Below are 23,137 nucleotides of genomic sequence, written 5' to 3' on the forward strand. Positions count from 1 at the left end.
AAAGAGAAGAAAGAACAAGGAGAATGAGAACAAAAAAAAATTTCCCAAACAATACTTTGAAGCTTTACAAAATACCAAATCTGTTTTGGTTTGATGCATTTAACAGCAGTGTGGGTAAATTCCCCACTATTTACAGACAGGAGTGATGCTCTAACTGGCCTCTGCTTGGAGCAATTTGCGCGGCTGCACTGTTCAAGGCTTGGCAAAGCAGTTAATAAGGCACAATAGCAGGAAAAGAGAAGACAAAAAAAGAAGACAATGTTATTTCATACAATATTTTCAGCTGTATTTTTGCAGAATTGGTCACAGATTTGAGCATAACAAAGGTAATGGCGCTCTTTGTCTTGTTGCTCAAGACAGTTCATATTGTTCAGGGGGCAACAGAAGAAACTTCAGGAGATATTTTTAATCTTGGCCAGAAGTAATTGAAGGGATTAAAATTTGAAATTTACTTGGAGTATTTGAATCAGATTTCCATTTTATTCACATGGGAATTTGGGATGAAAGTTTCACAGCTCAAACTTAGTTGTTGGGCAATGACACGTTTTACCCCTGCAAAAAAGGAAAAAAGTGGAAAAAAAAAGAAAAAAGGGAAAAGAAAGGGCAGTTGAGGCCCAAAGGCTCTCAGAGACATCAAAACCAAAATAATGCAGCACAAAAGACAACGCTAGCATCAAAAACAGGAAATTCAAGAGGATTATTGACACTGCTCAATTACATTACCATTACACACAGTGTGTATTTCCACTACTCAAATGTTCTACAATATAAACATAGGTTTTTTTCTGACACATAAGTTTAACATAACTGTTGATCTGCTTCTGAAAAATGTCATTATGTATACAAATACAAGAACAATCTTGTGCCAACTTATCCAGATGAATAATTATTCTCCAGTAAAAAAAAATTTTTGTTTAAACAGAAGTAACTAAACATTTTTATATCACAGAAATTAAGAAATTAATCTACTGCATATTTTGTAACTATGCAAAAATGTTTATTTCCAGAAGAGTTTCCTTCATATCTTGCATGTTTTTATTCTATTGTACCTTCCTTTCCTTTGGATGCATTTATCATGTTCAAATGCAGAAATTATCCTTCCACATGTGCAATCTTTCAAAGACAGCCCTTTTACAGTATTCCATGAAATACAGAAAATTTGAGTTATGCACTGCTTTGGAGGCCCAAACACAGACTGAATAAAACAGTTGCATCGGGTTTGCATTAGAAATGTTCCCGACTGTCTCTTTGCACCGGTCAGGGTTACATTTACGTACTAATAGCTGAAAAGTTAAAACCGAGGTGTAGAAACTTTTACTCCAGCAAATTTTTACTGTTTTTTTGTTGTTGCTGTTGGGGTTTTTTTGCTGTTCCTTTGTTTTGTTTGGGTTTTTTTGCTTGTTTGTTTTGTTTTGGTTTTTTGTTGCTATTTGTTTATTCTACATGTTGATAAATAACAAAGTGGAGCTGACGGGTGAGGTTCACCTCAAGTTCTCAGTATAACCTGGGTACCCAATGGAAGCTGCCTGCTTCAAAACAGAAGAATGTGTCTCCAAGTGGAGCTGCCCAGTTAACAGCGGGCTGGATTGATTTGGTAGCCTATTAACTAGAATTTAAACAGCAGACTCATAATCTACTTTCCTAGAGTCTCCTTCACAAGAAAAAAAAATCATTGTCCAATTAACAAAAACCGTTCAAACACACACACACACACACACACACCAAAAAAACCAAAACAAAAAAAACCCAACAAACAAACAAACAAACAAACAAACAAAAAGTCACCTAAACTGCAACTGTAAGCACATCCAAAGAACCCAAAGCACCCTACAAACTCCATGTCTGATTTGTATACATTTCTGGAATTTGGAAGCACAGAATCTGCTGAGGCAGCAGCTCTTGGGCCATCAGAAGTAGCAATCACTGACAGTGTAAGTAAAGTTGTCTCTTTTACAGAGTGCAGTTGAAGTACCTTGCTCTTAGCACAGCTAAAGGTACTACAAATATATTGAAATCCCACACTCACCGATGTGGTTAGCTAAAGTCCACATGGACATCAATATGTGAACATGCATTTTAAATGTTCTCCTTGATGCCCAGAATGCTCCCAGGGCACCTTGTCTGCTGTGCCACTATTTAATTGGGGAAGAAAAGGTGTAAGTATGCGTGTCAACTATTCCCAATGTGCTCCCCAAATACACACTCTGAAATACATCAAATCATATTCATGGGTACATGTCTATCGACTAGCTCACATTCAGAAGGGATAGCTTTTTATTCGGAATAAAATTTTTACCTCTGTTCTCTCAGATACACTGCAAGTGTTGTCACAAAATAACAAGATAATAAGGTACTGTAGCCTGTTGTTATTCTACTAACTACTCATTATAAACCAGATGCATACAAAAATATCTACTACTTGAACAGATGAAATGAGACAAGCAAATAAGTATCACCATTCTAAAATACAATTCCTAAATTATATCACAAGAATTATAAACACAGAACAACTAAACCTTTATTTGAAATATAAAAAATTATAAGAGAAAACATTCTCCTACAAAGTAAAAATAAAATTAAATAAAATGGCATTAAAATACAATGAAGTTACTGGTCTATAATGAAAATCTGGACTCCATCCACACACTTCCTTCCTTCAGAAGGCCTTCTAATGCCTCCACAGCTCCTTTTATTTTTCAAGCTCCCATATTCCCAGCTAATTCAATATAGCAACATCATCAATCACCTGAGACAGGAACAACTGTCTGTACTCTCCAAGTCTGGCTCAGAGATTCCCTCCTCCCCACCCCTTACACCCATCAAAGCTTTTCTCAGTGCCTTTACTTACTTCTGCAACACTGGTGCTCAAGCACATCCTTTTGTTGAGCTTTCTGTGTATACTAATTACTGTAAGATAGTTCATAAACATGGCATTCATACATCTTCCAGCAGAAACTGCAGCCACTGGAGAGCATGGCATGTAAAGCTGGGTAGGCTGGTAAGAGACCAGCACAGCCAGGACACAAAGTTGACCCTTTATGAGTTTATTCTGCACCCTAACAGCAAGGCTACGTCACCTGCCCTGAGCAATAGAGTATTTACTATCAGCTGCACTGAGGGGAATTATCAGCAGTGCAGTTTGGATGCATGGAGCACAGGAGGTTACTGACAACTGCTCTGCTGAGCCACCAGTGAATCCCACTGTGCACCCCGTGTGCACGCACGGCCTGCCGGAGCCGCTGGATTCCTCAGCACACCTTCCACACCTTCCTCAGCATTAATAAGATAAATATGCACTGGGAGCTCTTCTGAACTACCAGATGAATTTATCTTGTGTGGAAATTACATTTCTTTTCCTTTTAAATAAGCCAGTCAGAGGGGCTGAATATGGCATTCAAGAATTATGATGGGTGGGAGCATTTTTAAGTGACTGATTTTGCAGCACAGGGTGCCCTATATTTATTAGCCTTTTACTCTAGGGCTATTTTAATTGTTATCTGTTCATGCATGTTACACTATATAATGAAATGCTCCCATTTCACTCCTAGAGTGAAGAGTTTTTTATGTGTATCTCTATTAATGACCCTTAATTAAGTTGATTTTAGTAATTTAAATGTGATTTTCCTCTGGTCAAGAAGTATTTTTAACGGGAGATGTTGGAAATGAACTCTCATATAAGCCCTTTTCTAATGCTTCTTGTTTAACAGTTACAGCAATTTATCAAGCTATGTTTCCAGTGAATGAAGTGTGGGGTAGCTGGGCAAAAAAAACTGCTCGTTTACATGATTCATCAAATGTGATTGTTAGCAACCATTTTTTTGGTATTTATTCATGAAAGATTTCATTTTTCCAAGCAATTAACAAAAATATTACCAATGGATAAACTTCATGACAGTTCTGAGCTACAATAAATACCAGGGTGCATCTTAAAAGAGACAAGAAATAAATTACCATATTTTAAAATAATTTAGTCATAGTATCAACAGAAGCAGAGTACCAAAATTATTTAGGATTACAAGAATTAACATCCAAAACTATTTAGGAAATAAGATCAACTTGCTCTTGGTAAAGTTAACAACATCAAAAGCATTGTTATGACAACTCTTCAAAATATGTGATTTAATTTTTCTTTTTAAACTGAAAAAAGAATGACTGTAGGGATTTTCTTAACATATACTCATTCGGAGGTAAAACACTAGAGATCTTTCATTTGGCTTGTCAGGTAATTTTAATACTCTAGCATAATTTAGGTTCTTGTGCAAATACTCATTTTGCTGAAACTTCTGAGGATTAAAGTTTAAAATGAGGTATTAAAAAAATCACTAAGGGTAGCAATATGTGGAATCCAGCCAATGCAACTAGGTAAGAATACATAGCTTCTTACTGCTAATTACCAAATGTTCCCATTTTTCAATCCAAAGTAATGGCTGTGGTTTGAAAGACCTTTGCTTGTAATTGTAACTCTAACTGTCTAATAAAACACTGACTTTGTAACCCCCCTGTTGCAAAGGTATGTAAAAGCTTGAAAAATAGGATGGGAAAGATTAAAGGTCCTTTCCAGCTCTGTGTAACCTGTGTAGCAGACGAGCAGCTCACATTTCACACGCAATAACCTGCGCATTTGCTAAAAAAAAAAGAAAAAGAAAAAAAAAAAGGGAAAAACCTCCAAGAACAACATAGGGAAATGCCTGAGGCAGAAGTTGAAACTGATTGGGCAAAGTAGAAAGACAAGAGCCCTTGAAATTAAACAAAAGCAAATTCATTCTGTTGACAGATGTTGATTACATCAAAGCCCTGAAAGAACTTTTTTTTTGTTTCTCTTTTTTTCCCTTTTTTGCAACTAATACCTCCACATTTTCCGTACATTACGGATATAATGTATCTTAATCAACATAATCCAACACACGCTAATTCTCAAATTTGGTAAAAGTATATTGTAAGAAGGTCTTAATGACAGGCTTCTCCAAACAAGAGTGTATTCACATGGTCATGTCTGCATACCCGTGCTGGTCACGCCATCATCAGCCCCTTACTTCCAGGGGTTAACTGCTCTGGCAGCCAAATAAAATACAGAGAGCGCTGTGTAATTATGGAGACAGTCAAAGGGCAGACTCTATTTTGAAATCTATTTGCACAGACAAGGTCTTCCAATTTCGCTTACAGGAAACAAGCTGGTAAAGGGGGTCTCCTCCTCTCCAGATGCTTTCCACACGTTTTTCCCACATCAGGAAATCGTGGACATGGACACCATGCAGCACTGTTTCCTGGATTGCAGAACTATGTCATTACAAGGAGAAGAGCAAGTCTGTGCTTGTGAGAAATACTTCCTCCTAATTGGATGTATTAGGGGAAAGCAAAACCCACAAGGACTACTGAAAATGTGACTAGCAGCAATTTGTAAACAGGACGCAGCCACAGCTGTCATGATGGTACTGGAAAAGAGAAAGCAGAAATGAAAGGGTAAAAACACTCTGTTTTTAATAGCATGATTGGGAAAATGAAATATTCATCAGGATAGATGTGACTTCAGTTACAACAGCAACACATTGGTGAAAACTTCAACAACAGCATGCTCATGACCTTACCCTGATAAACCGAAACACAGGCCAGTATCTTGCAAATGTTATATTCTAATTGGGATTGTTTTATTTAATTTTTCTGCAAATTAATGACAGAATTTGTTTAGTTAATAGAGGCATTAACAGAACTGCTCTTGTTACTCTCCTAAGAGGCAATAAAGCAAAGCAATGGTCAAATGGTGACCGACTCCAAGGGAGAAGAGTCGGCCCCTTGGCCAGCATCACCGTGACTCCTCCATGTCACTGAGAAAAGTCTCTTTTAGCCCTCAGTTATGCTCCTTGCTAATTACAATTCTGCCCTTACTTCATGCAGAGTGGAACTGGGCAGTTTGTTGGCTATATGCCAACACAAATGAGTTTGTAAATTTATAAACTATATGGAAACAGATTCTTGTTTGGCTTTACTTACTATGATTTAGTCCAGACTAACAGACTAAAATGATGAATCAGTGCCTTCTGGAATAGTGCTGTGCTTCTAATTCATTATTCAGTCAACTTAGGGCCAACAAAATAGCTGTTCTGCAAGTTGGTAAACTGGGAAACCACAGAGAATCAGAACCCCTTCTATTTACAGGAAGGATGACAGCCTAAGGGTACTTCATCCCAATAATAACAACATTCAAGTACCGGTGCCCAGGTCATGACAAGCCATGACCCTCCCCATAGCTCCTTCAGGAAGCTGGCTCGATGCCACCTTTTATCAGCAGCAATTGACAGTGCAACTTTAACCAATAAGAAGAAAAATTAGTATCATATCCTTAAAATCTTCCTTGACCAGTTGAGCAGTTCTGTATATACACATACACACACAGAGACTCACACCAAGGCAGTATAAGAAATAAATTAACAGACTCAGTAAAATTCTGGTATCATTAAACAGTATTCTCCCTTTTATTATAGGATTTAAAAACATAGAGTACAATCTAACTATAGCTGAGTGATATTCATTAATATACCAAAGGAAATGAATTGTCTATTACAGAACACGGGATCAAGCTGTACATACACTGGGAACAGGGCACTGCAGTCCTCCAGCAGAGCCTTCCATCCCAGTGTTATTTCTAGTACATTTTCTCTCTCTGACAGAAAAACGCAAGAAGAAAATAAAAAGACAGTGTTGTCTAAAGCAATATCACTGCAAAATGAGATAAGTCCAGTACAAAAGCTGGACAAAGCAATATTAGGGGTTTCAATCACAGTTACTATCAAGGGAATTGAGGCTCCAGATCACAGCATCTGGCAAGTTTCAACCTCACTGACTAGCAGGAGAAACATTCCTCTTATGTTACTGCATTCCTTTATTGAGTAAATTAATTTATCATAAAATGAATAAATTAGAATGAGAAACATATCTGTTCAGGCTTCCATATTTAAATATGTTTTCCAAGAACATTCTATCTGTCTTTAAATTTTTTAAAAGATTAGAGAAATTACTTTTGCTTGAAAGATTGTTTATTGTATTTATGGTTTTGATTTTGTAGGGAAGTAACAACTATTGGAACAAGTTAGTTTAAAAATAGCAGTTGTTTCAGATCAAAATAATAAGCTATCCAAATAGTCCTCACACACAGCACAATACCAAATCTTGTTGTTTATATGCATCCACCCACAGCTCTAACATTCATTGAACCCTACCGGGTTAAAATCTTTTCAGGTGCTCTGTGAAACAACTTCTGTTTTTCAACTGGCATGTTTATGTCCTATATACATGCTTGACACAAGATTAAATGTTAAAAATAAATCCTGCTTTAACCTCTTAAATTTCCACCTGAAATGGAAAAAGTATGTCTGGATCACCATAAAATCCACTTCCCACCCTTCCAGTAGGCAAGAAACATTGCTGAAATAAGAGTAATCCTTGCATAGGAAATTTAGGAATGCTCCTGAACACTGTATTAGGATGTTTTGTATAGCTTGACACATGGGAAGAGGATAGGTAGTCAGTCTTTTTCCTGCAATAAGTATTTTCCATACACCTGCGGCCAAATCTCTAAGGACACATGATGATTTCCGAATCACAGGTCAGTTTTATCTCAAAATTAAGGAAAAAAAGTGCACATGGCCAGCAACTTTGGGATGAATACCTTAATAAAATAAGATTACGTTACTACCCATTCGATAAAATTGACAGCTAGCAATATTTCTTGCCTTGTCTTAAAAGTTGTTAATTACTTGTATTGTCCTGTTTTCATATGAAAACACAAGTCATGCCAGGACAGTAAGTCTTAACTGAGAAAACACGTCCTTTGCTAGAGTGACAAGTCTAAGGTTGGGGAATTACATCCTATAATCCAGATTACAAAATATATGAGCAGAGAGGTCTAGGAGTTTTCAGCTTTTTCTGCTAAACTGCCATGGTGGTGGTGGAAATAAGCTCTTATTTTTATTTCAAGAAAATGCTCTGCACAAGGAGATGTTCTAATCAAGAGCTTGCTGCAGATAACTTGCAGCATCCTGATTAAAACATTTATTTTTAAACCTGTCAGTCACTACTATGTGCTATTAATGTGTAACTTGGAAGCTTATTCATAAATAGGTGACATTTGGGTCACTGAGTGAATTATAATCATAGAATTATGGATCAAATTTGGAAGAGTACAGTATAATGTTTGGGAGATGTTTCAAATGTTTTAAAAACACATTTCAATTCTCTCCTTGCTTAACACTTACAAAGACCTCTTTTTAGCATAAAAATCCCTGTTTATTAAACAGTGATACAGGAAGAAGTTGTTTACATTTTCAGAAGTACCAACATACATCACTTATGACAAAAAAACCAAGCACTCCATAAGAAATGCTCAATCACTGTCAATCATACACACTAAAATATACATAAACCAAAGTACGTGGTATGAACTGTATTAGATTCAAACTGAACACAGAATTACAACTATAACAAACAAAGCCCAAATAATTACTAGTGACTCACAGGCCTATTTACACATCTCACCAAACTATTGGGAAGGTAGGTAACCATAGAAACCTGTCAGCCTAAATCCAGCACTTCAAAATTTGTATTTAGTTTAAAATGCTGACAATTCTGTTTCTATTTGACAAAATCCATATTTTTAAAGGCTTCAGTTTTTGCTTTTGTACTTAAATAAATGCTTAAAACTATCTCATCTGTTGGTTGCTAACAATTTGCCTTTTATATTTGATTTTACCAAAGTAAAAATTGCAGTTTACTCTCAGTAATATAAAATGTTAATATATTCTAATATTGCAAATTAATTTCTAACATTTCTTTAATGACTGAAATTAAGTAACAATATGAAACAAACACTTCGGCACTTACTATTAAATGTTTTGCATATAGACTTTTTTAAGCAGCACACTAGCAGAAAAAACAAATTACTCAAATTAACTGTTAAAGCTGAAATGCTAATAGCCTTTTCAACTTTTAGTTCTTTTTCACTGACAATTGCAATTTGCATGGCTTAAAATTTAATACTATCATTAGTACTAATGTCCTATATTTTACTTCATAATCTAAATGAGCAAAATATTATTTTTGTAGTTCACTGGCTCTTATACTTAGGCTGTAATGTTCAGTGTGTATTTCATTATGTAGATGAGCAATGGAAGTTGTCTAACATGATTTAAATGGGTCAACAGTATTTTCCTATTCACATTAATCATCCAGACAGCCACACACACACACAAAAATAGCCTTGAAAACTAACCTAGGAAATCTCTTTTTATCACTGACTCTTCCCACCAGTCCAACAACAGCACACAGATGCTCCAGGAGCCTCGGGAGCCGAGAAGCCAAGGCTGGGCGCTGCTCCCCTCGCCAGCGCGCAGCTCCCGCCGCTGCCGGCCCCGCTCCCCGGGCTGCCCGCGGCCCCGTGCCAAGAATGATTCTCGGCCTGCGAAGTTCAATGGGAGCTGTGTGTTGACAAACTGAGCAAATCTGAATCGGCAAAATTCATTCTTGGCACGGGGACACACAACTGTGCTGAAAGCAAAGGCGCGCTGCCCGCTCCGCTGCGCTGGCAGCCGGCTTCTTCTGGCGTAAACACACTTGTCAGAGCTCCCACTAAAGTCAAAGGACACAGGATGAGGCCATTTATAGCCAATTGTTTATAGAACACATAAAAATTAAGGGTTCTATTCTCAAGCCATGTAACTACCATCTACGGCCCACTTCATATATGGCATATTGCAAATAAATGGCAATTTATAACAGCATAGCCCTTCTGCAGAAAGGGAAGCTGTCCTAATCAATGCTAAAGGGGAAGAACACAAGCATGAAACAGAATGATTGTGTACCAAACATTCAGACTCATTTAGTAAAAAAGTATATATTATTAAGATAAAAAAGGAGAAGAAAAAAAAAACCCACCTCATTTCTGAACTATCTTCACCAGGTTATTCACTCACTTTGTATGGTTTATTAGACTATTCTACTGTCTGATTTTCTCAGCGAGACAGAGTAAGCAAAGAGTTTTTGCAAGAATTTTGGTCTCAAACTCCTTTTTCTAGGCTGAAAAGAGTTTACACAGTCTTTTCTGCACAGATAGTAAATCCGTAAGAAGAAATAAATGTTTTGCTTTCCACAAGATCATGATAATCTAACTTGCCAGCTAAATATGACAGGCAATTCTCCTGAGCATGTTTAGCAACCTTGTCTGCAAAACTGGGCAACTATCTATGAAATTCTCTACAGGGACGTGTATTTAAACAATTACTTATTTGTAAACTCAACTCATAACTTCTAGATTCAGTCAATTACACACTAAGAATTCTGCTGCATATTTTTTTCACGTGGAAAATGTGAAGTTTATCTCAATCTACATGCATGGCCTATTCAAAAGTGATGTGGCTGTGAATTAGAGTCTTACAGCCCTGGTCACAATTCATAAATGTCAAGGCTCCTGACCTGCCTTCAGTAGGCAAAGAGTTGCAGTAAAGTTGATTCTGACTGGCTGTTCCCCTGGCAATGGCACAGTCATTGGGAGCCTTATGCCCATGCCTGGGCCATGCTCGCTCACCCTGCAGTGGTTGGTAGCCCATTGTCACTGCTTGTCACACCAGAGAAGACACGAGAGAACTGATGCCTTTCCCCGGACACCCCTGCAGATCATCTTCATCTGGCTGAACTTGCAGCTGCCAACACCCCACCAACCTGTTTGCAACACCCATCTGGTTTCCACAGCTGGGGATACTGTTGCAGCAAGCTCTGCCCAAGTTTTTCCATCAGCTACCTCATTCTATACCTGATTCTGTGAAGCAGCTTTTGCAGAAGAGTTATTTGGACAAAACAGCCTCCAAATGAACAAAAACAAGACTGTCTTTATCAAGGAGATTTTAGAAACAACTACTTCTGCAGTCTTTGGTGTGCTCCTCAATAACATTCTTGCCAGAAAACATGTATTAGTTAAGGAGAGTACTCTACAACTCAGAACTCTCGGACCACATAATGGTACTACTCAGAAAACTGCTGGGACAGTTATACCAGCAAAATAATTCTTGCTGGTACAACTTGATCTTTTAGAGCAACTGATTTAAGCTTCCCAGAATATTCTCATGAGATGCTTCTGCTGATTTAGCAGGGTATGTTAGAGCATGAATAAATCTTTATAAGCTCAGTCAAGACCCACTACTGAATTTACTTTTTAAAAGAACACCCACTTCTACCATGACCATAGGAATTATGTTAATAATAATCAGTGCAGAACAACCAGAAATGGTTCAGAGAGGTCAGACCTGCCTAGCCACCTCACAGGTGTTAGTTCAAAAAGGACACGGCAATGACATTAAGCCTTGCCATCACCTACCATTTCATCCATGAGGCACGAGTGTGATTCGATGCTCAGATCTGCACAAATGACTATGGGCAACAGCTCCTCTCACTGTCAACCCAGCATGTCTTTGTAAGATGTCTATCCACTTTGTCCAGTGGAAAAGGTCCTCAACTCAACAGCTCTAGATGAGTTTACAAGCACACTCAAGAGCAGATGTCAAGCAGAATAAAAGATCTGCAATGACTGCACCATTTCTTACATAAAGCATCTCCATTTTACATGAAGGGAAGCTAGGAGTTCACTGTTGCTTCCGCCCAACTCCATCTTCACCTGTGTCCATCATTAAATCTGAGACTGAGCAGCTGGAATTTACATGAGAAACAAACTTGCCATTTTTTTCAATGTTATGCCCTATCTGTTGACTTTCTTTTTCAAAAAATATATCAGGCAGGACATGATTTAAATTTATGTACAAGAAAGCATGAAACAGATAACCTGAGAAGTGTACAAATTTCTACAGAGAACATCTGATATGCTGTAAGTATTAATGTATAAATTCAGATCATGTTCATTGCTGCAATAGTTCTTCATGGTTCAAAATGAGCTTGATCTAAAACGAAACATAGCTTTAAACACGTTTTAACAATGAATACCTGAACATAAACGTCTTTAAAATGTGAAAGCTGGAGACTTTATAGAGCTGGTTATAGTGGCTGGTTATTTATAATCTGAACTCAAAAGAGAACAGTGAGACTTTCAAAAATGCCCATGGAAGTTTTCTCAGGCTGCAAGCTAGAGGGTATGTCTGCCAAAAGACCTCCAAGGAGCTCTGAAGAGCCCTTTCTACTCCCTTCTAAGGCTTCCATGCAGCAGGGCAGCTTGTTCAACACTTGGTTTTTAACATTCTCCTTTTTCTTTGGAAATTATGAAGGGAAAGACATTACTGAGTTGGAAAGGACATAATCTCTAAAAGGAATACAAACAAACTTTCCATACCTTGTTTCTATGTCATAAAAGATTTCCAATGTTTTTCACTCAAATAATGTTTTCAATATGAAGTACCTTGAGGGAATTAAAAAAAGATAAAATAAAAAGAATTCAAACTTCCCTTGTCCTCCAAGGAACAGCCAGTTATCATGCAGATAAAGCCCTTTGCCAGTTGGTAACACTTGTCAATCACTTCTAGATAATTTCAGAAATGTAGCAATATAACATAACAACTATGACAAAATAGAGAATTCTGACACTTCTTATTATACTAAACATAGCCAGATACTATATTTTCCTGCCTGAATTGCATCCAATAAACTACAGGACCTTACCCTGCAGTATGCAAATTTTCACACATACTGTCTTGCATTTTACTCCTGCCATTAAAACATGCACTACTCTGGTTACATGATACCTCTTACGAAGTGAAGGCGAATGCAGTTAAGTAATTATATATGGCTGTGAATCTATGAAAGATGGGGCATTTGCTTCTGTCACATCTCTAACACAATGCAGCAAACCAAGATTGGGGCTAAAATGAATATTTAATTATCCAAGCTGGACAGACTACATGGTTCTGATACATAACAAGCAATACACAATTGTTTTCAACTTGTGACTCGACAAAAATTAGTAGGAATTTGATAGCAAGACTTTTATTTAGAAAGCAAGTCCATTATCAGTTTGTTTCAGCTTCCTGCATGGGAGTCCAGGTTGCCACTGGAGAATGCTTACAAAAACCAATGCTCAAAAAGCTTGAAGAACAGTGAACCAACAGCTCACAGCCAGGGAGGTCTGCTCTCAAGCACAGGGCAGCTGTGCCCCTTCTGTTGTTGGGCAGTTTCTGCCTGCCAGGCAGTTCACTGAGACATTTCTGGAGAAGCACCCTGAAGAAGAGCTGCACCATACTGGGCAGCACTGGCTGGCACTGAGCGCCTGGGGCAGGAGACTTCTCGGGGTGGGAGTGCTGTGGAAGCCCCAAAGTGAGTGATGGGTAGACAAAGCCATAGGGAAACCTGTGTGCCAAGAGCCACTTGTGTGTTCCTCTGTGAGCAGAGGAATATAAGCTTTGATGGCAACTGCAGAGACAGATGTAAGTGTAAGGGAGAGAAAAGTTACAGTGGTTCACACAAAAGTGTAAGTGTCAGAAGAAAGAGTCGGCAACACAAAAAAAGGTAGATAGCATGGGAATCTGGCAATCAAAACAACTCGCATAAAGACGGTAAAAAATTACCAACTGAGAAGAAACCCTTAGTATAAAACAACACAATTTTAATGTTTTGAAACAGTTCCTTTAAAAAAAAATCTTCTAGAGTCTGTTTTCATCCTAGATAACACCAAAGGCCAGTGGTGTGACCTGAACTGGTGAACACAAAATGTGACTTTTCTTAAATGGAAGCTACAACTTTACTTCATACAATGCTTTCATACTTAGTGTGTTATAAATTGCTTAACTACTGGCAGGCAAACAGCCATTATGAACTCAAGAGCTCATACGTAATACTTAGCATTTTTATAGAGCTTTTCATCTTCAAAGTGCTTTACAAACAACTAATTAATCTCAACCAATGCACCTGCAAGGTAGATAAATATCTGCATTGTCGGTGGAGAAAGACACAGAAAGTTCAATGACCCATCCAAAACCATGCACACTACCAGCCCCAAATATTCCCAGCTCCCAGCTCCCAGTGCCATGAAGGACCTGAGCCCCACTCTGCGTTGAGATCACACCTTCTCTTCAGCCACACAGCCATAGGAGAACTTGTTTTACTGCAGGGCAGTGACAGAGTGCCAGCATAATGGAGACCCTCCTCACTCAAAGCTGGTAAGTTCCCAAGGACTGCTAGCTCCCACCAGGATCACCAACCCCAGGAAGTCCATGCGATGCCAGAGTGAGACTCACAACATAGATTCTCAGAGTGATTCACCACTGAGCAGTGAGCTGAAAAAGCCCCTGCACTGGCAGAAGCCTTTGCCTCTCTCCCTATTTATTTATAATTGCTGCAGAGACTCCAGAGCAGGAGATTCCTACAAGTCAGACAACAGAACCCTGAAGCCTCTTGCTTCTGAGTACTGCCACAATTCAAGAAAACAGCTTCACTCCTCTGGTGTTCTCTAACTATTAAAAACTTGTAATGAAATTTTGCCTTCAAGAATGGTAATTCTCTTTCCTGTTAGTGACTGGAAAAAAAAAAAACCTACATGTGATTATACTGCATGATTGTAATTTTAACTTTCTGATGTTTAAAAATATCTGATATGATTTTTCTTAAACCTCAGAAATACCAGGAATGTCAAACCTGGAGCAGATGAGAAACGTAGAAGGTGTGAACAATACAATATCTGTGCTGTGCTACAGCAGACTTTATATTCCCTTACACAGAGAAAAAGAATAATGAACTTTTAGGAATAACATCTTTATTTCAGATGTTTATTAGTCACTAGATTTAAATATATAGATCTGAGAATCCTTATCTGTTCAGTGTTCACATTTGTAAACCCAGAGCCCAGCTAGGTTCTCCAGTCACTGTAGTTCCTCCCTGGGTAAACAGGTCATGTTTAAAAATATAGGTCAGTATGACAAACTGTTACAATAACACAAAAACAAACCCCACTTTTTCTTAAGATATTGAAGAAAAACTCTCTCTACAAATAATGGTATAACATGTTAGTTAAACAAACATGAGCAGCAAAAGATAAATGAATGGCAAAAATGCATGTAGCTAAAAGAGCTCTGTCAGCCTGCCCAGTTGACCTGGGTATAAAAAGCAGAGTAAGAAGAAAGAAGCAGCCTTTAATTACTCTTCCCGATCTAAACGTTTTAAACTTATAAAGAAAAAAGCACATAATCCAAAACAACATGAAGAAACAACTCCCGATCACTAAGCAGAAACTACAAGTTCCCCATATTTAGAAGGCTATTAAGCTTAATATTTCATTGATTTAAAGCGAGCCTGTGTCTGACTACCAACGCCATGCTTTAAAAAAAAAAAAGTCAAATCTACAACTCCTGATGAAAATAAAGGCATATAAGAGTAAACTAAGAATAAAACATACAGGAAGTGCAATTAAATTTAATTACATCGAGCACTAACATTCATTCTGCAATCACAAAAAAAAAAAAAACCTAAAAATATTTTCTAAATTAAAAACTCCACCATAATATTCTACAGCTAAAATAATATGCAATCTTTATATAATGCATTTTTTCCAACAGAACGGAACAGATTAAAGAGCAGCATGCAAGAACAAAATTAAAATATGCAATTGTATCCACTAAACTCTGGAAGCCTAAAAATGATGATGCAGTAAAAACCTACCCAACACCATAACAGTAATGCCACAGCATTTTTTGCTATTTTGTTTAGTAACTCATCCCTTTATTTGTGTGCAGTAATGAAGAGATGTCACAGCAACTCGTGTCTGACTCTGTGTGCTCTATTCTTTCCTGCTTCTGTTTTCAGGGTAGGTTAAAAAGAATCTTTTTTCCTAATCATCAGCAAACCAGGACCAGATTTCACTTGTGGTAAAGTATGCTACCCATCAGTACAAGGCAGTGCTCCATAAAAACAACAAAGAAAATAAAAAAAGCAAGAGGCAAGGTCTGAACACAGTTTTCTTTCAATTCCCTTGGGAATCATGGTTCTATAGGTCTTGAATTCCCAGGCAGAGGGGATCATGTTCATCAGTTATGGCAGTTCCTCTGGGCCTAAGTCCAGGTAGACTGCTTGTCTAAACTTGATGAAATATAGGCGCCATCAGGTAACAGCAGTGGTCAGGGAGACTCCAGAAATGTGTAACTGAAAACTAAAAAATGAAATTAAAACAAGGCTGTAGCCAAACAGCCTCTTTCTACAGGATGCAATAACTGTAAGGCAAAGAGTTTACAACACACAGACTGCTCCTTATATGTGTTCTCTTGCCTTTTGACATAGATAACATGAAAGCTGGATGGAGCAGACAAGCGTATTTTAACAAACATTGACTTTCAATACAAATGCTTAGGAAAGAAACCACTGAGACAAACACACATGGCTTGAATAGACAATACATTAAAAAGAAGTCATTGCCCTGTAATTCACTCTCCCTCCCACTACATTACTTCAAAATATTTTCAAATTAAATTTTCATGCTAATAAGTATTGCTAGATCAACAGCACTGGGATGTGGTGTCTAGAAGCACTGCAAGCTACCCATCAGGGCATATCATCATGTCAAACTGTCAAAGAGAAGAAGAGGCAGCAAGACTCTCACCAGATGTGCATTTTGAAGTGCTACAGCAATGTGCTTGTTTGGGAGTGGAGAAAGAAGGAGGAACCAAGAAAAGGAAAATCATGACTACCCAGTGAATAAGACCATTGTAACTGGGTGTCCTACAGGTAGTTTTTGCACAGAAAAGGCCTTTTCAGACTGCATACACGATCAAGTACTACTTTGAAATCACAGACTGCAGTGGACCAGCAGGACTACCACTGCAGAATGCTCAAAATCTCCTAAGCTTTTGTTTAAATTTCCCCTTGATTCACAACTGTCACAATCAGAACATCATGTCTACTACATCCAAATACCATGGAAAGGAAAACCAGTTTAGATTTCATGACACAGACCTTCACTGCAGCTTTAGCATCAGAACAGGTTCAAAACCAGAAGCAGCTTGTCTTCAAGGTGACTTCAGCCAAAATTCACATCTCTTCAGAATATAAAAAAGAAAATACCATAACACCATAGAAATATTTTTTGGTAGTCTCAACTTTACACTCCAACTATAGCTATACATGGAAAGCCACAGAAGAAATGAAGTCAAACTGGCTCAGTCGGGTTTCCTCTGCACAGCTAGGGAACACCCACGACACAGAAATCCCAGACTTTACAGATATGTGGTATGTTGTTTTTATGTGCACCTTAAATTCAGCTTCTGGTTTAGGTAGGGTAATACAGTGCAAAAACTTGTCTGTCTGAAATTCTGCATCTAAATCTAGAAAGCCACTTTACCTATGTCCACTGCTAAGCTGTATGTTTGCCTGGTAACTTAGGAGCAGCAGACACTGGGGCAGGCTCAGGCCCCGTTTCATCCTGCTGATGCTGTGCTGCCACAAAACCCTCCAGAAATCACTCCCTCAGTGCTAGAGTTTCTCCATCCATCAGCTGGTGCTCACGATTTCAGCCCCTTTTGTATGCCTTAGCTATCTGCACTGTGAGCTCTCAGAGGCAAAAAAAAAGAAGAAAATGTTTTATTATATGCTCACAGGACATTTGATCCTGTGATTTCAGGGAGTGAAGCTATCTGCTCTAAAATACAAGGTAATTCACTATTTGAGGTCCAGAATTTCTTTAGGAATGATTCAATTCTTCATTCTGTCTCCTCAAACACTATATATTACTCTAAACAAGCTTATAGGCCACCAGAGATCTCCCATATACTCTAACACCATTCTTGATGTTTTAAGCAACAGAGCATGCAAGGACAAAGTAGCCAGGCACATCACAGTTTGATCCTGCACATAGCCTTGGCAGGGTCATCTTCCAGTATAGATTTTAGGGGTCTGTATTTTTGTTCCCTTTAATCTCTAAAGATTGTGAAGTGGCATTCTTTATTTCACTGATTTGCTGTATGAGTGTAGAGGAGGTTAAATCAATTATTTGGTTCTTTGCAGAACAACACTAAGATTTGTGTGTGTTGGTTAACACCGCATTTGTGAGCCTGAAGAGCAGAAGACTGAAGCAACACCTAAAGAAGAGACAAAGTTTGCCTTCTGTGCTGCCCAGAGGCAGCACTGAACTGAGTATCTTGAACTAAAATCACAGACATGACTTTCCATCTCAGACTTTCCACCTATCACACGGTATGATGTTGAGCCTTTGCTTGTACATCTGCAGCCAGGAAAGACTCTGGCAGGCAGTGTCGAAGTCCTCGCTCCCAGATATCCCTCCCCATGTCCAACTGTGAAGACAGAGACAGCACTGTAAAATCCACTTTGGAAGCACAGCAGCAAGAAAACTCCCTATGATAGGGCATCCCAGTTTCTTGCTAGAGTCATTCCCAGAGCTTTCTGGTATTTCCCTTCAAGGTCAGTAGCCAATGCACAAAGCTCAACAACACCACACCAGGGTAGTGAGCTTCTGCAGATGGTGGAAAAGTCTCAGAGCTCTGCCAGAGGAATGGAAAGAGGAAGTAGGTCTTTTCTGCTTAGAGAAAGCTCCAGGTGAGCTTTAAGGAGAATTCTGCAAAATGAAAAGGGATACATGCAAAATACATTTCCAAACAAGGTCAGTTTTGCCTGAAGGATTATGGCTGGGCTTACTTTCCTTAACTTCTGGCATATGAAAATGTACCTGTCTAATACATTTATCACAGACTAAACACAGGCAGATACAGGACACTACCTGGGACCCGGGCACCCAAGATATAAGGCATGCAGAGCAGAGAAAGCATTCAAAAAAAGCTGAAACTAAGCACTCTTCAGGAACTTGTCACTAACTTTGTCTCTGGGTGGGTTTTAGCTGTAACCACAATGGTGACGCTCTGGTGTCAGCGCAATGGGCATCTTCCTACAAAGGAGAAAAGACTTCTTAGTCTGAAATAAACGGCTACAAGAGAAGGAGTGGGTCACTAAAGCTGTTGATGTGGCAGAAAATGTTGGGTTCCAGCAGCTGTCCAGGACATCTGCTAATGACTTTCTTTATTTAAAGGCAATCTTAGCTAATGCTGATAAACCTAAGCTCACAGAAAAACCACACCCTACACATCCACCCACAGCCAGAAGTGATAGATCTCATAAGGAAAAAAGACACAGTGTGCTGCCAACAATACATTACCTCTCAACTGAAAGAAGAGAACAATTAAACACTTTATTGAAAGGGGAATATTTTTCTCTCGTGCCTCAAACCATGAAAGTGCATGTCTTCCCCAGAGCTGCTGCACAGTTGAAATGGGAATAACTCCTCGCCTGCCTGACTATTTTCGAGACAGGGATGAAACTACCCTAGGATCATTTAAAAAATGTTGAAAGTGTACTACAATCAAATGGTTTGAACTTCCACCATGCATCACTTGCAGCTCATAATGCTAATGTTAAATTCTGGAGACATGAGTCTGTCTACAAATTAATGGAAAATGCGAATTAATATTTTCTTCTGGCTAATTGCACAACTCATATATTCCACAGTGCAGCCAAGCACATTTTATCTTGAAAACTCTCTCGCACAAGTTTTAAATCACTTTTTCTCATTTTCTAAAAAAAACCCCAACAAACAGAGAATTACAGGACGTATTTAATCGTAAGTCTGGAATACCAGGAAACAGTCAAGTCTCCCTAAAACTGTTATCTGTATATTCTACGGTTAATTTTTTTTAAAGCATTAGGTTAAAAGTACTGGAAGTTACTATAGGTGAGGATTAATTGTATGAGTTGTACATTTCTGAATTTCTTTTTAAGAGTGAGGAAAATACAGACAAAAAGATACTTCTACCATTTGAATATTAATAGTGGTAAGATGACTTTTGTGATTCATTCTTAACACGAGAATGGTATCTAATATGCTGAAATTTGTGGTTAAATATGCTTATCAAAGAGCAAGCTATGACAAATTTTATAAAAGAAATACAACTCCTGTTTCAAAATGCACCATCAGAAAGATGGAAACAGACTGATTCAGTAGCATATGGCAGCAAAAAAAAGTCTGAAACGAATACTTTGATTTCAGGGAAAGAAAAAAAAAAAAGAAAATCATCTAATTTTGAGTCCTTTCACTTCCTCTTAGAAATATTGAAAAGTTTGAATTTTGTAAAACCGTGACCATTGCCAAGGTCTGCAGATTTAAAAAAATGCAAGAAATTAACTGTATCAGAAACACTGCTCAGTAAAAGATTCAGTAAAGCAGGTACTTTATTTATTTAATCACTTCCCAGATGCAGACCCCATAGCACACTTCTGTATAGTAACACAGAGTCCAACATAAAATGGCAATTTTAAAGTCACCAGTTTTACCATCCTAAATGTGAAAGCTATGTCTGACCAGAAGGAAAAACTATGTAAAATTACATGTCTGCACTCTATCTAAAGCATGTAAACCAGATCACTTCACATTGCCTCAGTCCCTTACTACACCTTCTTTATTAGTTCAACTAATGTTTCTAACTTGAGTAACGCTTCAGGATTGTTTGATGATTTTCATATAAATACCCTGCTGGAGGGCAGCTCATTATTCCTTTAATACACACAGTTTTGGCTAACCTAACTATGAAGGACAGAAAATACTCAACCATGCATTACTGACGAGGCTTCTGAACAAAACTTGTGACCTATGTGGCCCAAAAAAGAAAAAAACCAAACCAAAACAAAACAAAAAAAGACCCTAAAAACCAAAACCCCCCAAACAAACAAACACAAAAACCCCAACAAACTAACCCCCAACTCATTTCTAATGAGACTCAGCACTTCTGGGCAAACTTGAAAGTGTGAGGTTTTGAAGCTGTACTGCAACAGAATCAACTCCAGCTATGTCCCTCTGTTTTTATAAAAAAATAAAGTTTAAAACCAGATTTATGTATTTTCTCTTCATTTTACTAACAGAGGAGAAAGAATAACATTCCCAGAAAAAATTTTGAAACCAAACATCTCTAAAAGGCTCTGTAGTCACAGAAGAAGCAGCATCCACAACGTCTCACATTCTGTGGTACTGGAGTCAGCTATAGCTTCTAGTCAGACGCAGTTTCCAGGTTTCTCACTGAGGACCCTGTGGACAAATCCCCAGTTCCACAAGAGGCTGAACAAGGCAGCTCAGCCCCTCACCACGCAAACAGCCAGCCTGGGAACACAAACTACCTATGCAAGGGATGTATCACACCCCTTCAGTCTATACTGAATTGACTTTAAAAACCCGGCCCACAGTAAGTCACACCGATTATCACAGAATTCTTATTCATTGTTAGGGAAGCAAGATCAGGAATCAGTTGTATCGGTGTGTAATGCAAAAGTAACTCATTTTACATGGGATGTCTTTTCATCAATTATTTCCCTGTGGCTCTAAACCCTGAAATTTCATTATAAGAAATTAGGGGCTTGTACTGTACAATAATTCACCTGTATAAAATAAATAGATCTCTAAGAGATTACTATGATTTAAATCATCTGAGATACAATTGTAGATATAAATGCAGTTCTTTCATGTCTTCTACTTTATTACCAATAAAGTAGCGCAGATTCAATTACAATACCTGAAACTGTGATAATACCTAATCAGAGCATTTACAAGCCACTGAATCAGCACACAATCCATACTATTTCTAACTACAAACTGTGACAGTGGCTCGATGTGCCTGTGTTCTGGGTGTTTCCTAGTTTTCTTTTACAAAATAGCAAATTCAATTCACACTCCTATGCATCACCCTGTAAAATTTTTTGAATACTCTTCAAGAAAAGGTGATAGCTCAAAATGCAGTTCAACCCACTGCTAGTCCATTCAGAAATGCATCATTTGAGCATGCAGAATTTCACAAAGGTTTGTGGAAACCACTCACACCCTAAAGGGTTGTGCGACTTCTCCTTGGTTTGAAAGTGTTTGAATTCTGACATCAGTAAGGCGGAGACTATTCAAATAACTTCCCTATATGATTACCGAAAAGTACTTTTTAATTTCCTAGTATCTTTCAGTCTTTTTTTTTAAATAAAGGGGTTTTTTTAGGCTAGCTGAAGTCCTTCTGATACACACAGAAAGCATTTAATCGGTATACAAACTTCCAAGATCTCTACTGCTCAAATGCACTTATGCAGAAACAATTCCATACTACAAAAACATCCATAATTTTAAAAAATGTAACATCAGACATATTAAAAAGAAAACAAACAAACAAAAAAGAGGCTATAAAAAGTAACTTTTGTTCAATAAAGGTAGAACAGACACCCTTAGGTGAGCAGAAACCTAATTTAAATTACTTTTGTCTTTCAGTATTTGCAAATTAAATTATACTGAACAGTCCAGTTCGGGGAAAATTGGATTTCGTTTAATCAGTCTTAACTATGACAGTTTCAGTTTCTCAAGTCTCTGTAAAAGCATATCCCCTGGGGAAGCTGAACAAGGTTTGATGCCTGACCGGAAGGTAAGAAGGCTTAACAAATTTAATTCGCTAGGTTCTCGCAACTGGATGACAGACATTGGGCGTTTACGTGCGCATGGGGCTGAAGGCGGTTGTAGGACACGGGCACACAACTTCAGCTTCAGAAAGGTTTTGTGGTAAAAAAGTGCTCGTCAGAGAACCTCAGGGCACGGGGGACAACGGGCGCTGAAAAGCCACTACGCAGACGGGCATGCCAGCAGGTAAGAAGTCCTGCACTCGATCGGCTTGGTAGAAGAAACACGGATACTTATGTCAGATTACTTCAGCAGCAAAAACCACCACAGCAAAACCAGAGCAAAACATTCCTACAGCCCTCCCGCACGGCGGGGTGCGCGGCACGGCGGGGGCTGCCGTGTGCCGGCCCCACGCCCAGCACGGCGCCGGGGACACACGGCCCGAGGGCAGCCGAGACGTGACAGCCGCGGCCGCTGACAGCTGCGAGGGCCCGCCGCCACACGCCGCCCCCCGCCCGGCGGAGCGCTCTCTCGCAGCCCCGGCAGGCGCGGCGGCGGCGGCGGCGGGACCTTTCGCTCCTCGATTTCAAAGCGAGCCCCGAGTGAGCAGCGGCGCGGCGGCGGCCGGCGGGAAGGGCGGAGCGGCGGCCGGGCCCGCGCCTCAGCCCGGCGGCGGCGGCGGCGCGCACTCACCTCCGCTCCGCAGCGCGCGGGCGGCTCTGGGCGCCGCCATGCTGCCCACGTGAGGCC

General features: G+C 38.9%; 1 protein-coding gene across 2 annotated transcripts in view; it reads right to left on the reverse strand.

Moving 5' to 3' along the window:
* Window positions 1–23,137, reverse strand: part of METAP1D (methionyl aminopeptidase type 1D, mitochondrial) — a 45,084-nt gene extending 21,947 nt beyond the window's left edge. The window contains exon 1 of one of the 2 annotated variants that reach the window (XM_066189939.1): window positions 5,162–5,476. In XM_066189939.1, coding sequence (XP_066046036.1) covers window positions 5,162–5,225 — 64 coding nt within the window. In that variant the 5' untranslated portion in view covers window positions 5,226–5,476. Of the gene's footprint in view, window positions 1–5,161; window positions 5,477–23,080 lie in introns of those variants that run through there. The other variant, XM_066189940.1, reaches the window with a different exon arrangement.

Source organism: Chamaea fasciata, unplaced genomic scaffold (assembly GCF_029207755.1).
Source record: "Chamaea fasciata isolate MVZ Bird 193981 ecotype frontalis unplaced genomic scaffold, bChaFas1.0.hap1 SCAF_8, whole genome shotgun sequence".
Taxonomy (NCBI): Eukaryota; Metazoa; Chordata; class Aves; order Passeriformes; family Sylviidae; genus Chamaea; species Chamaea fasciata.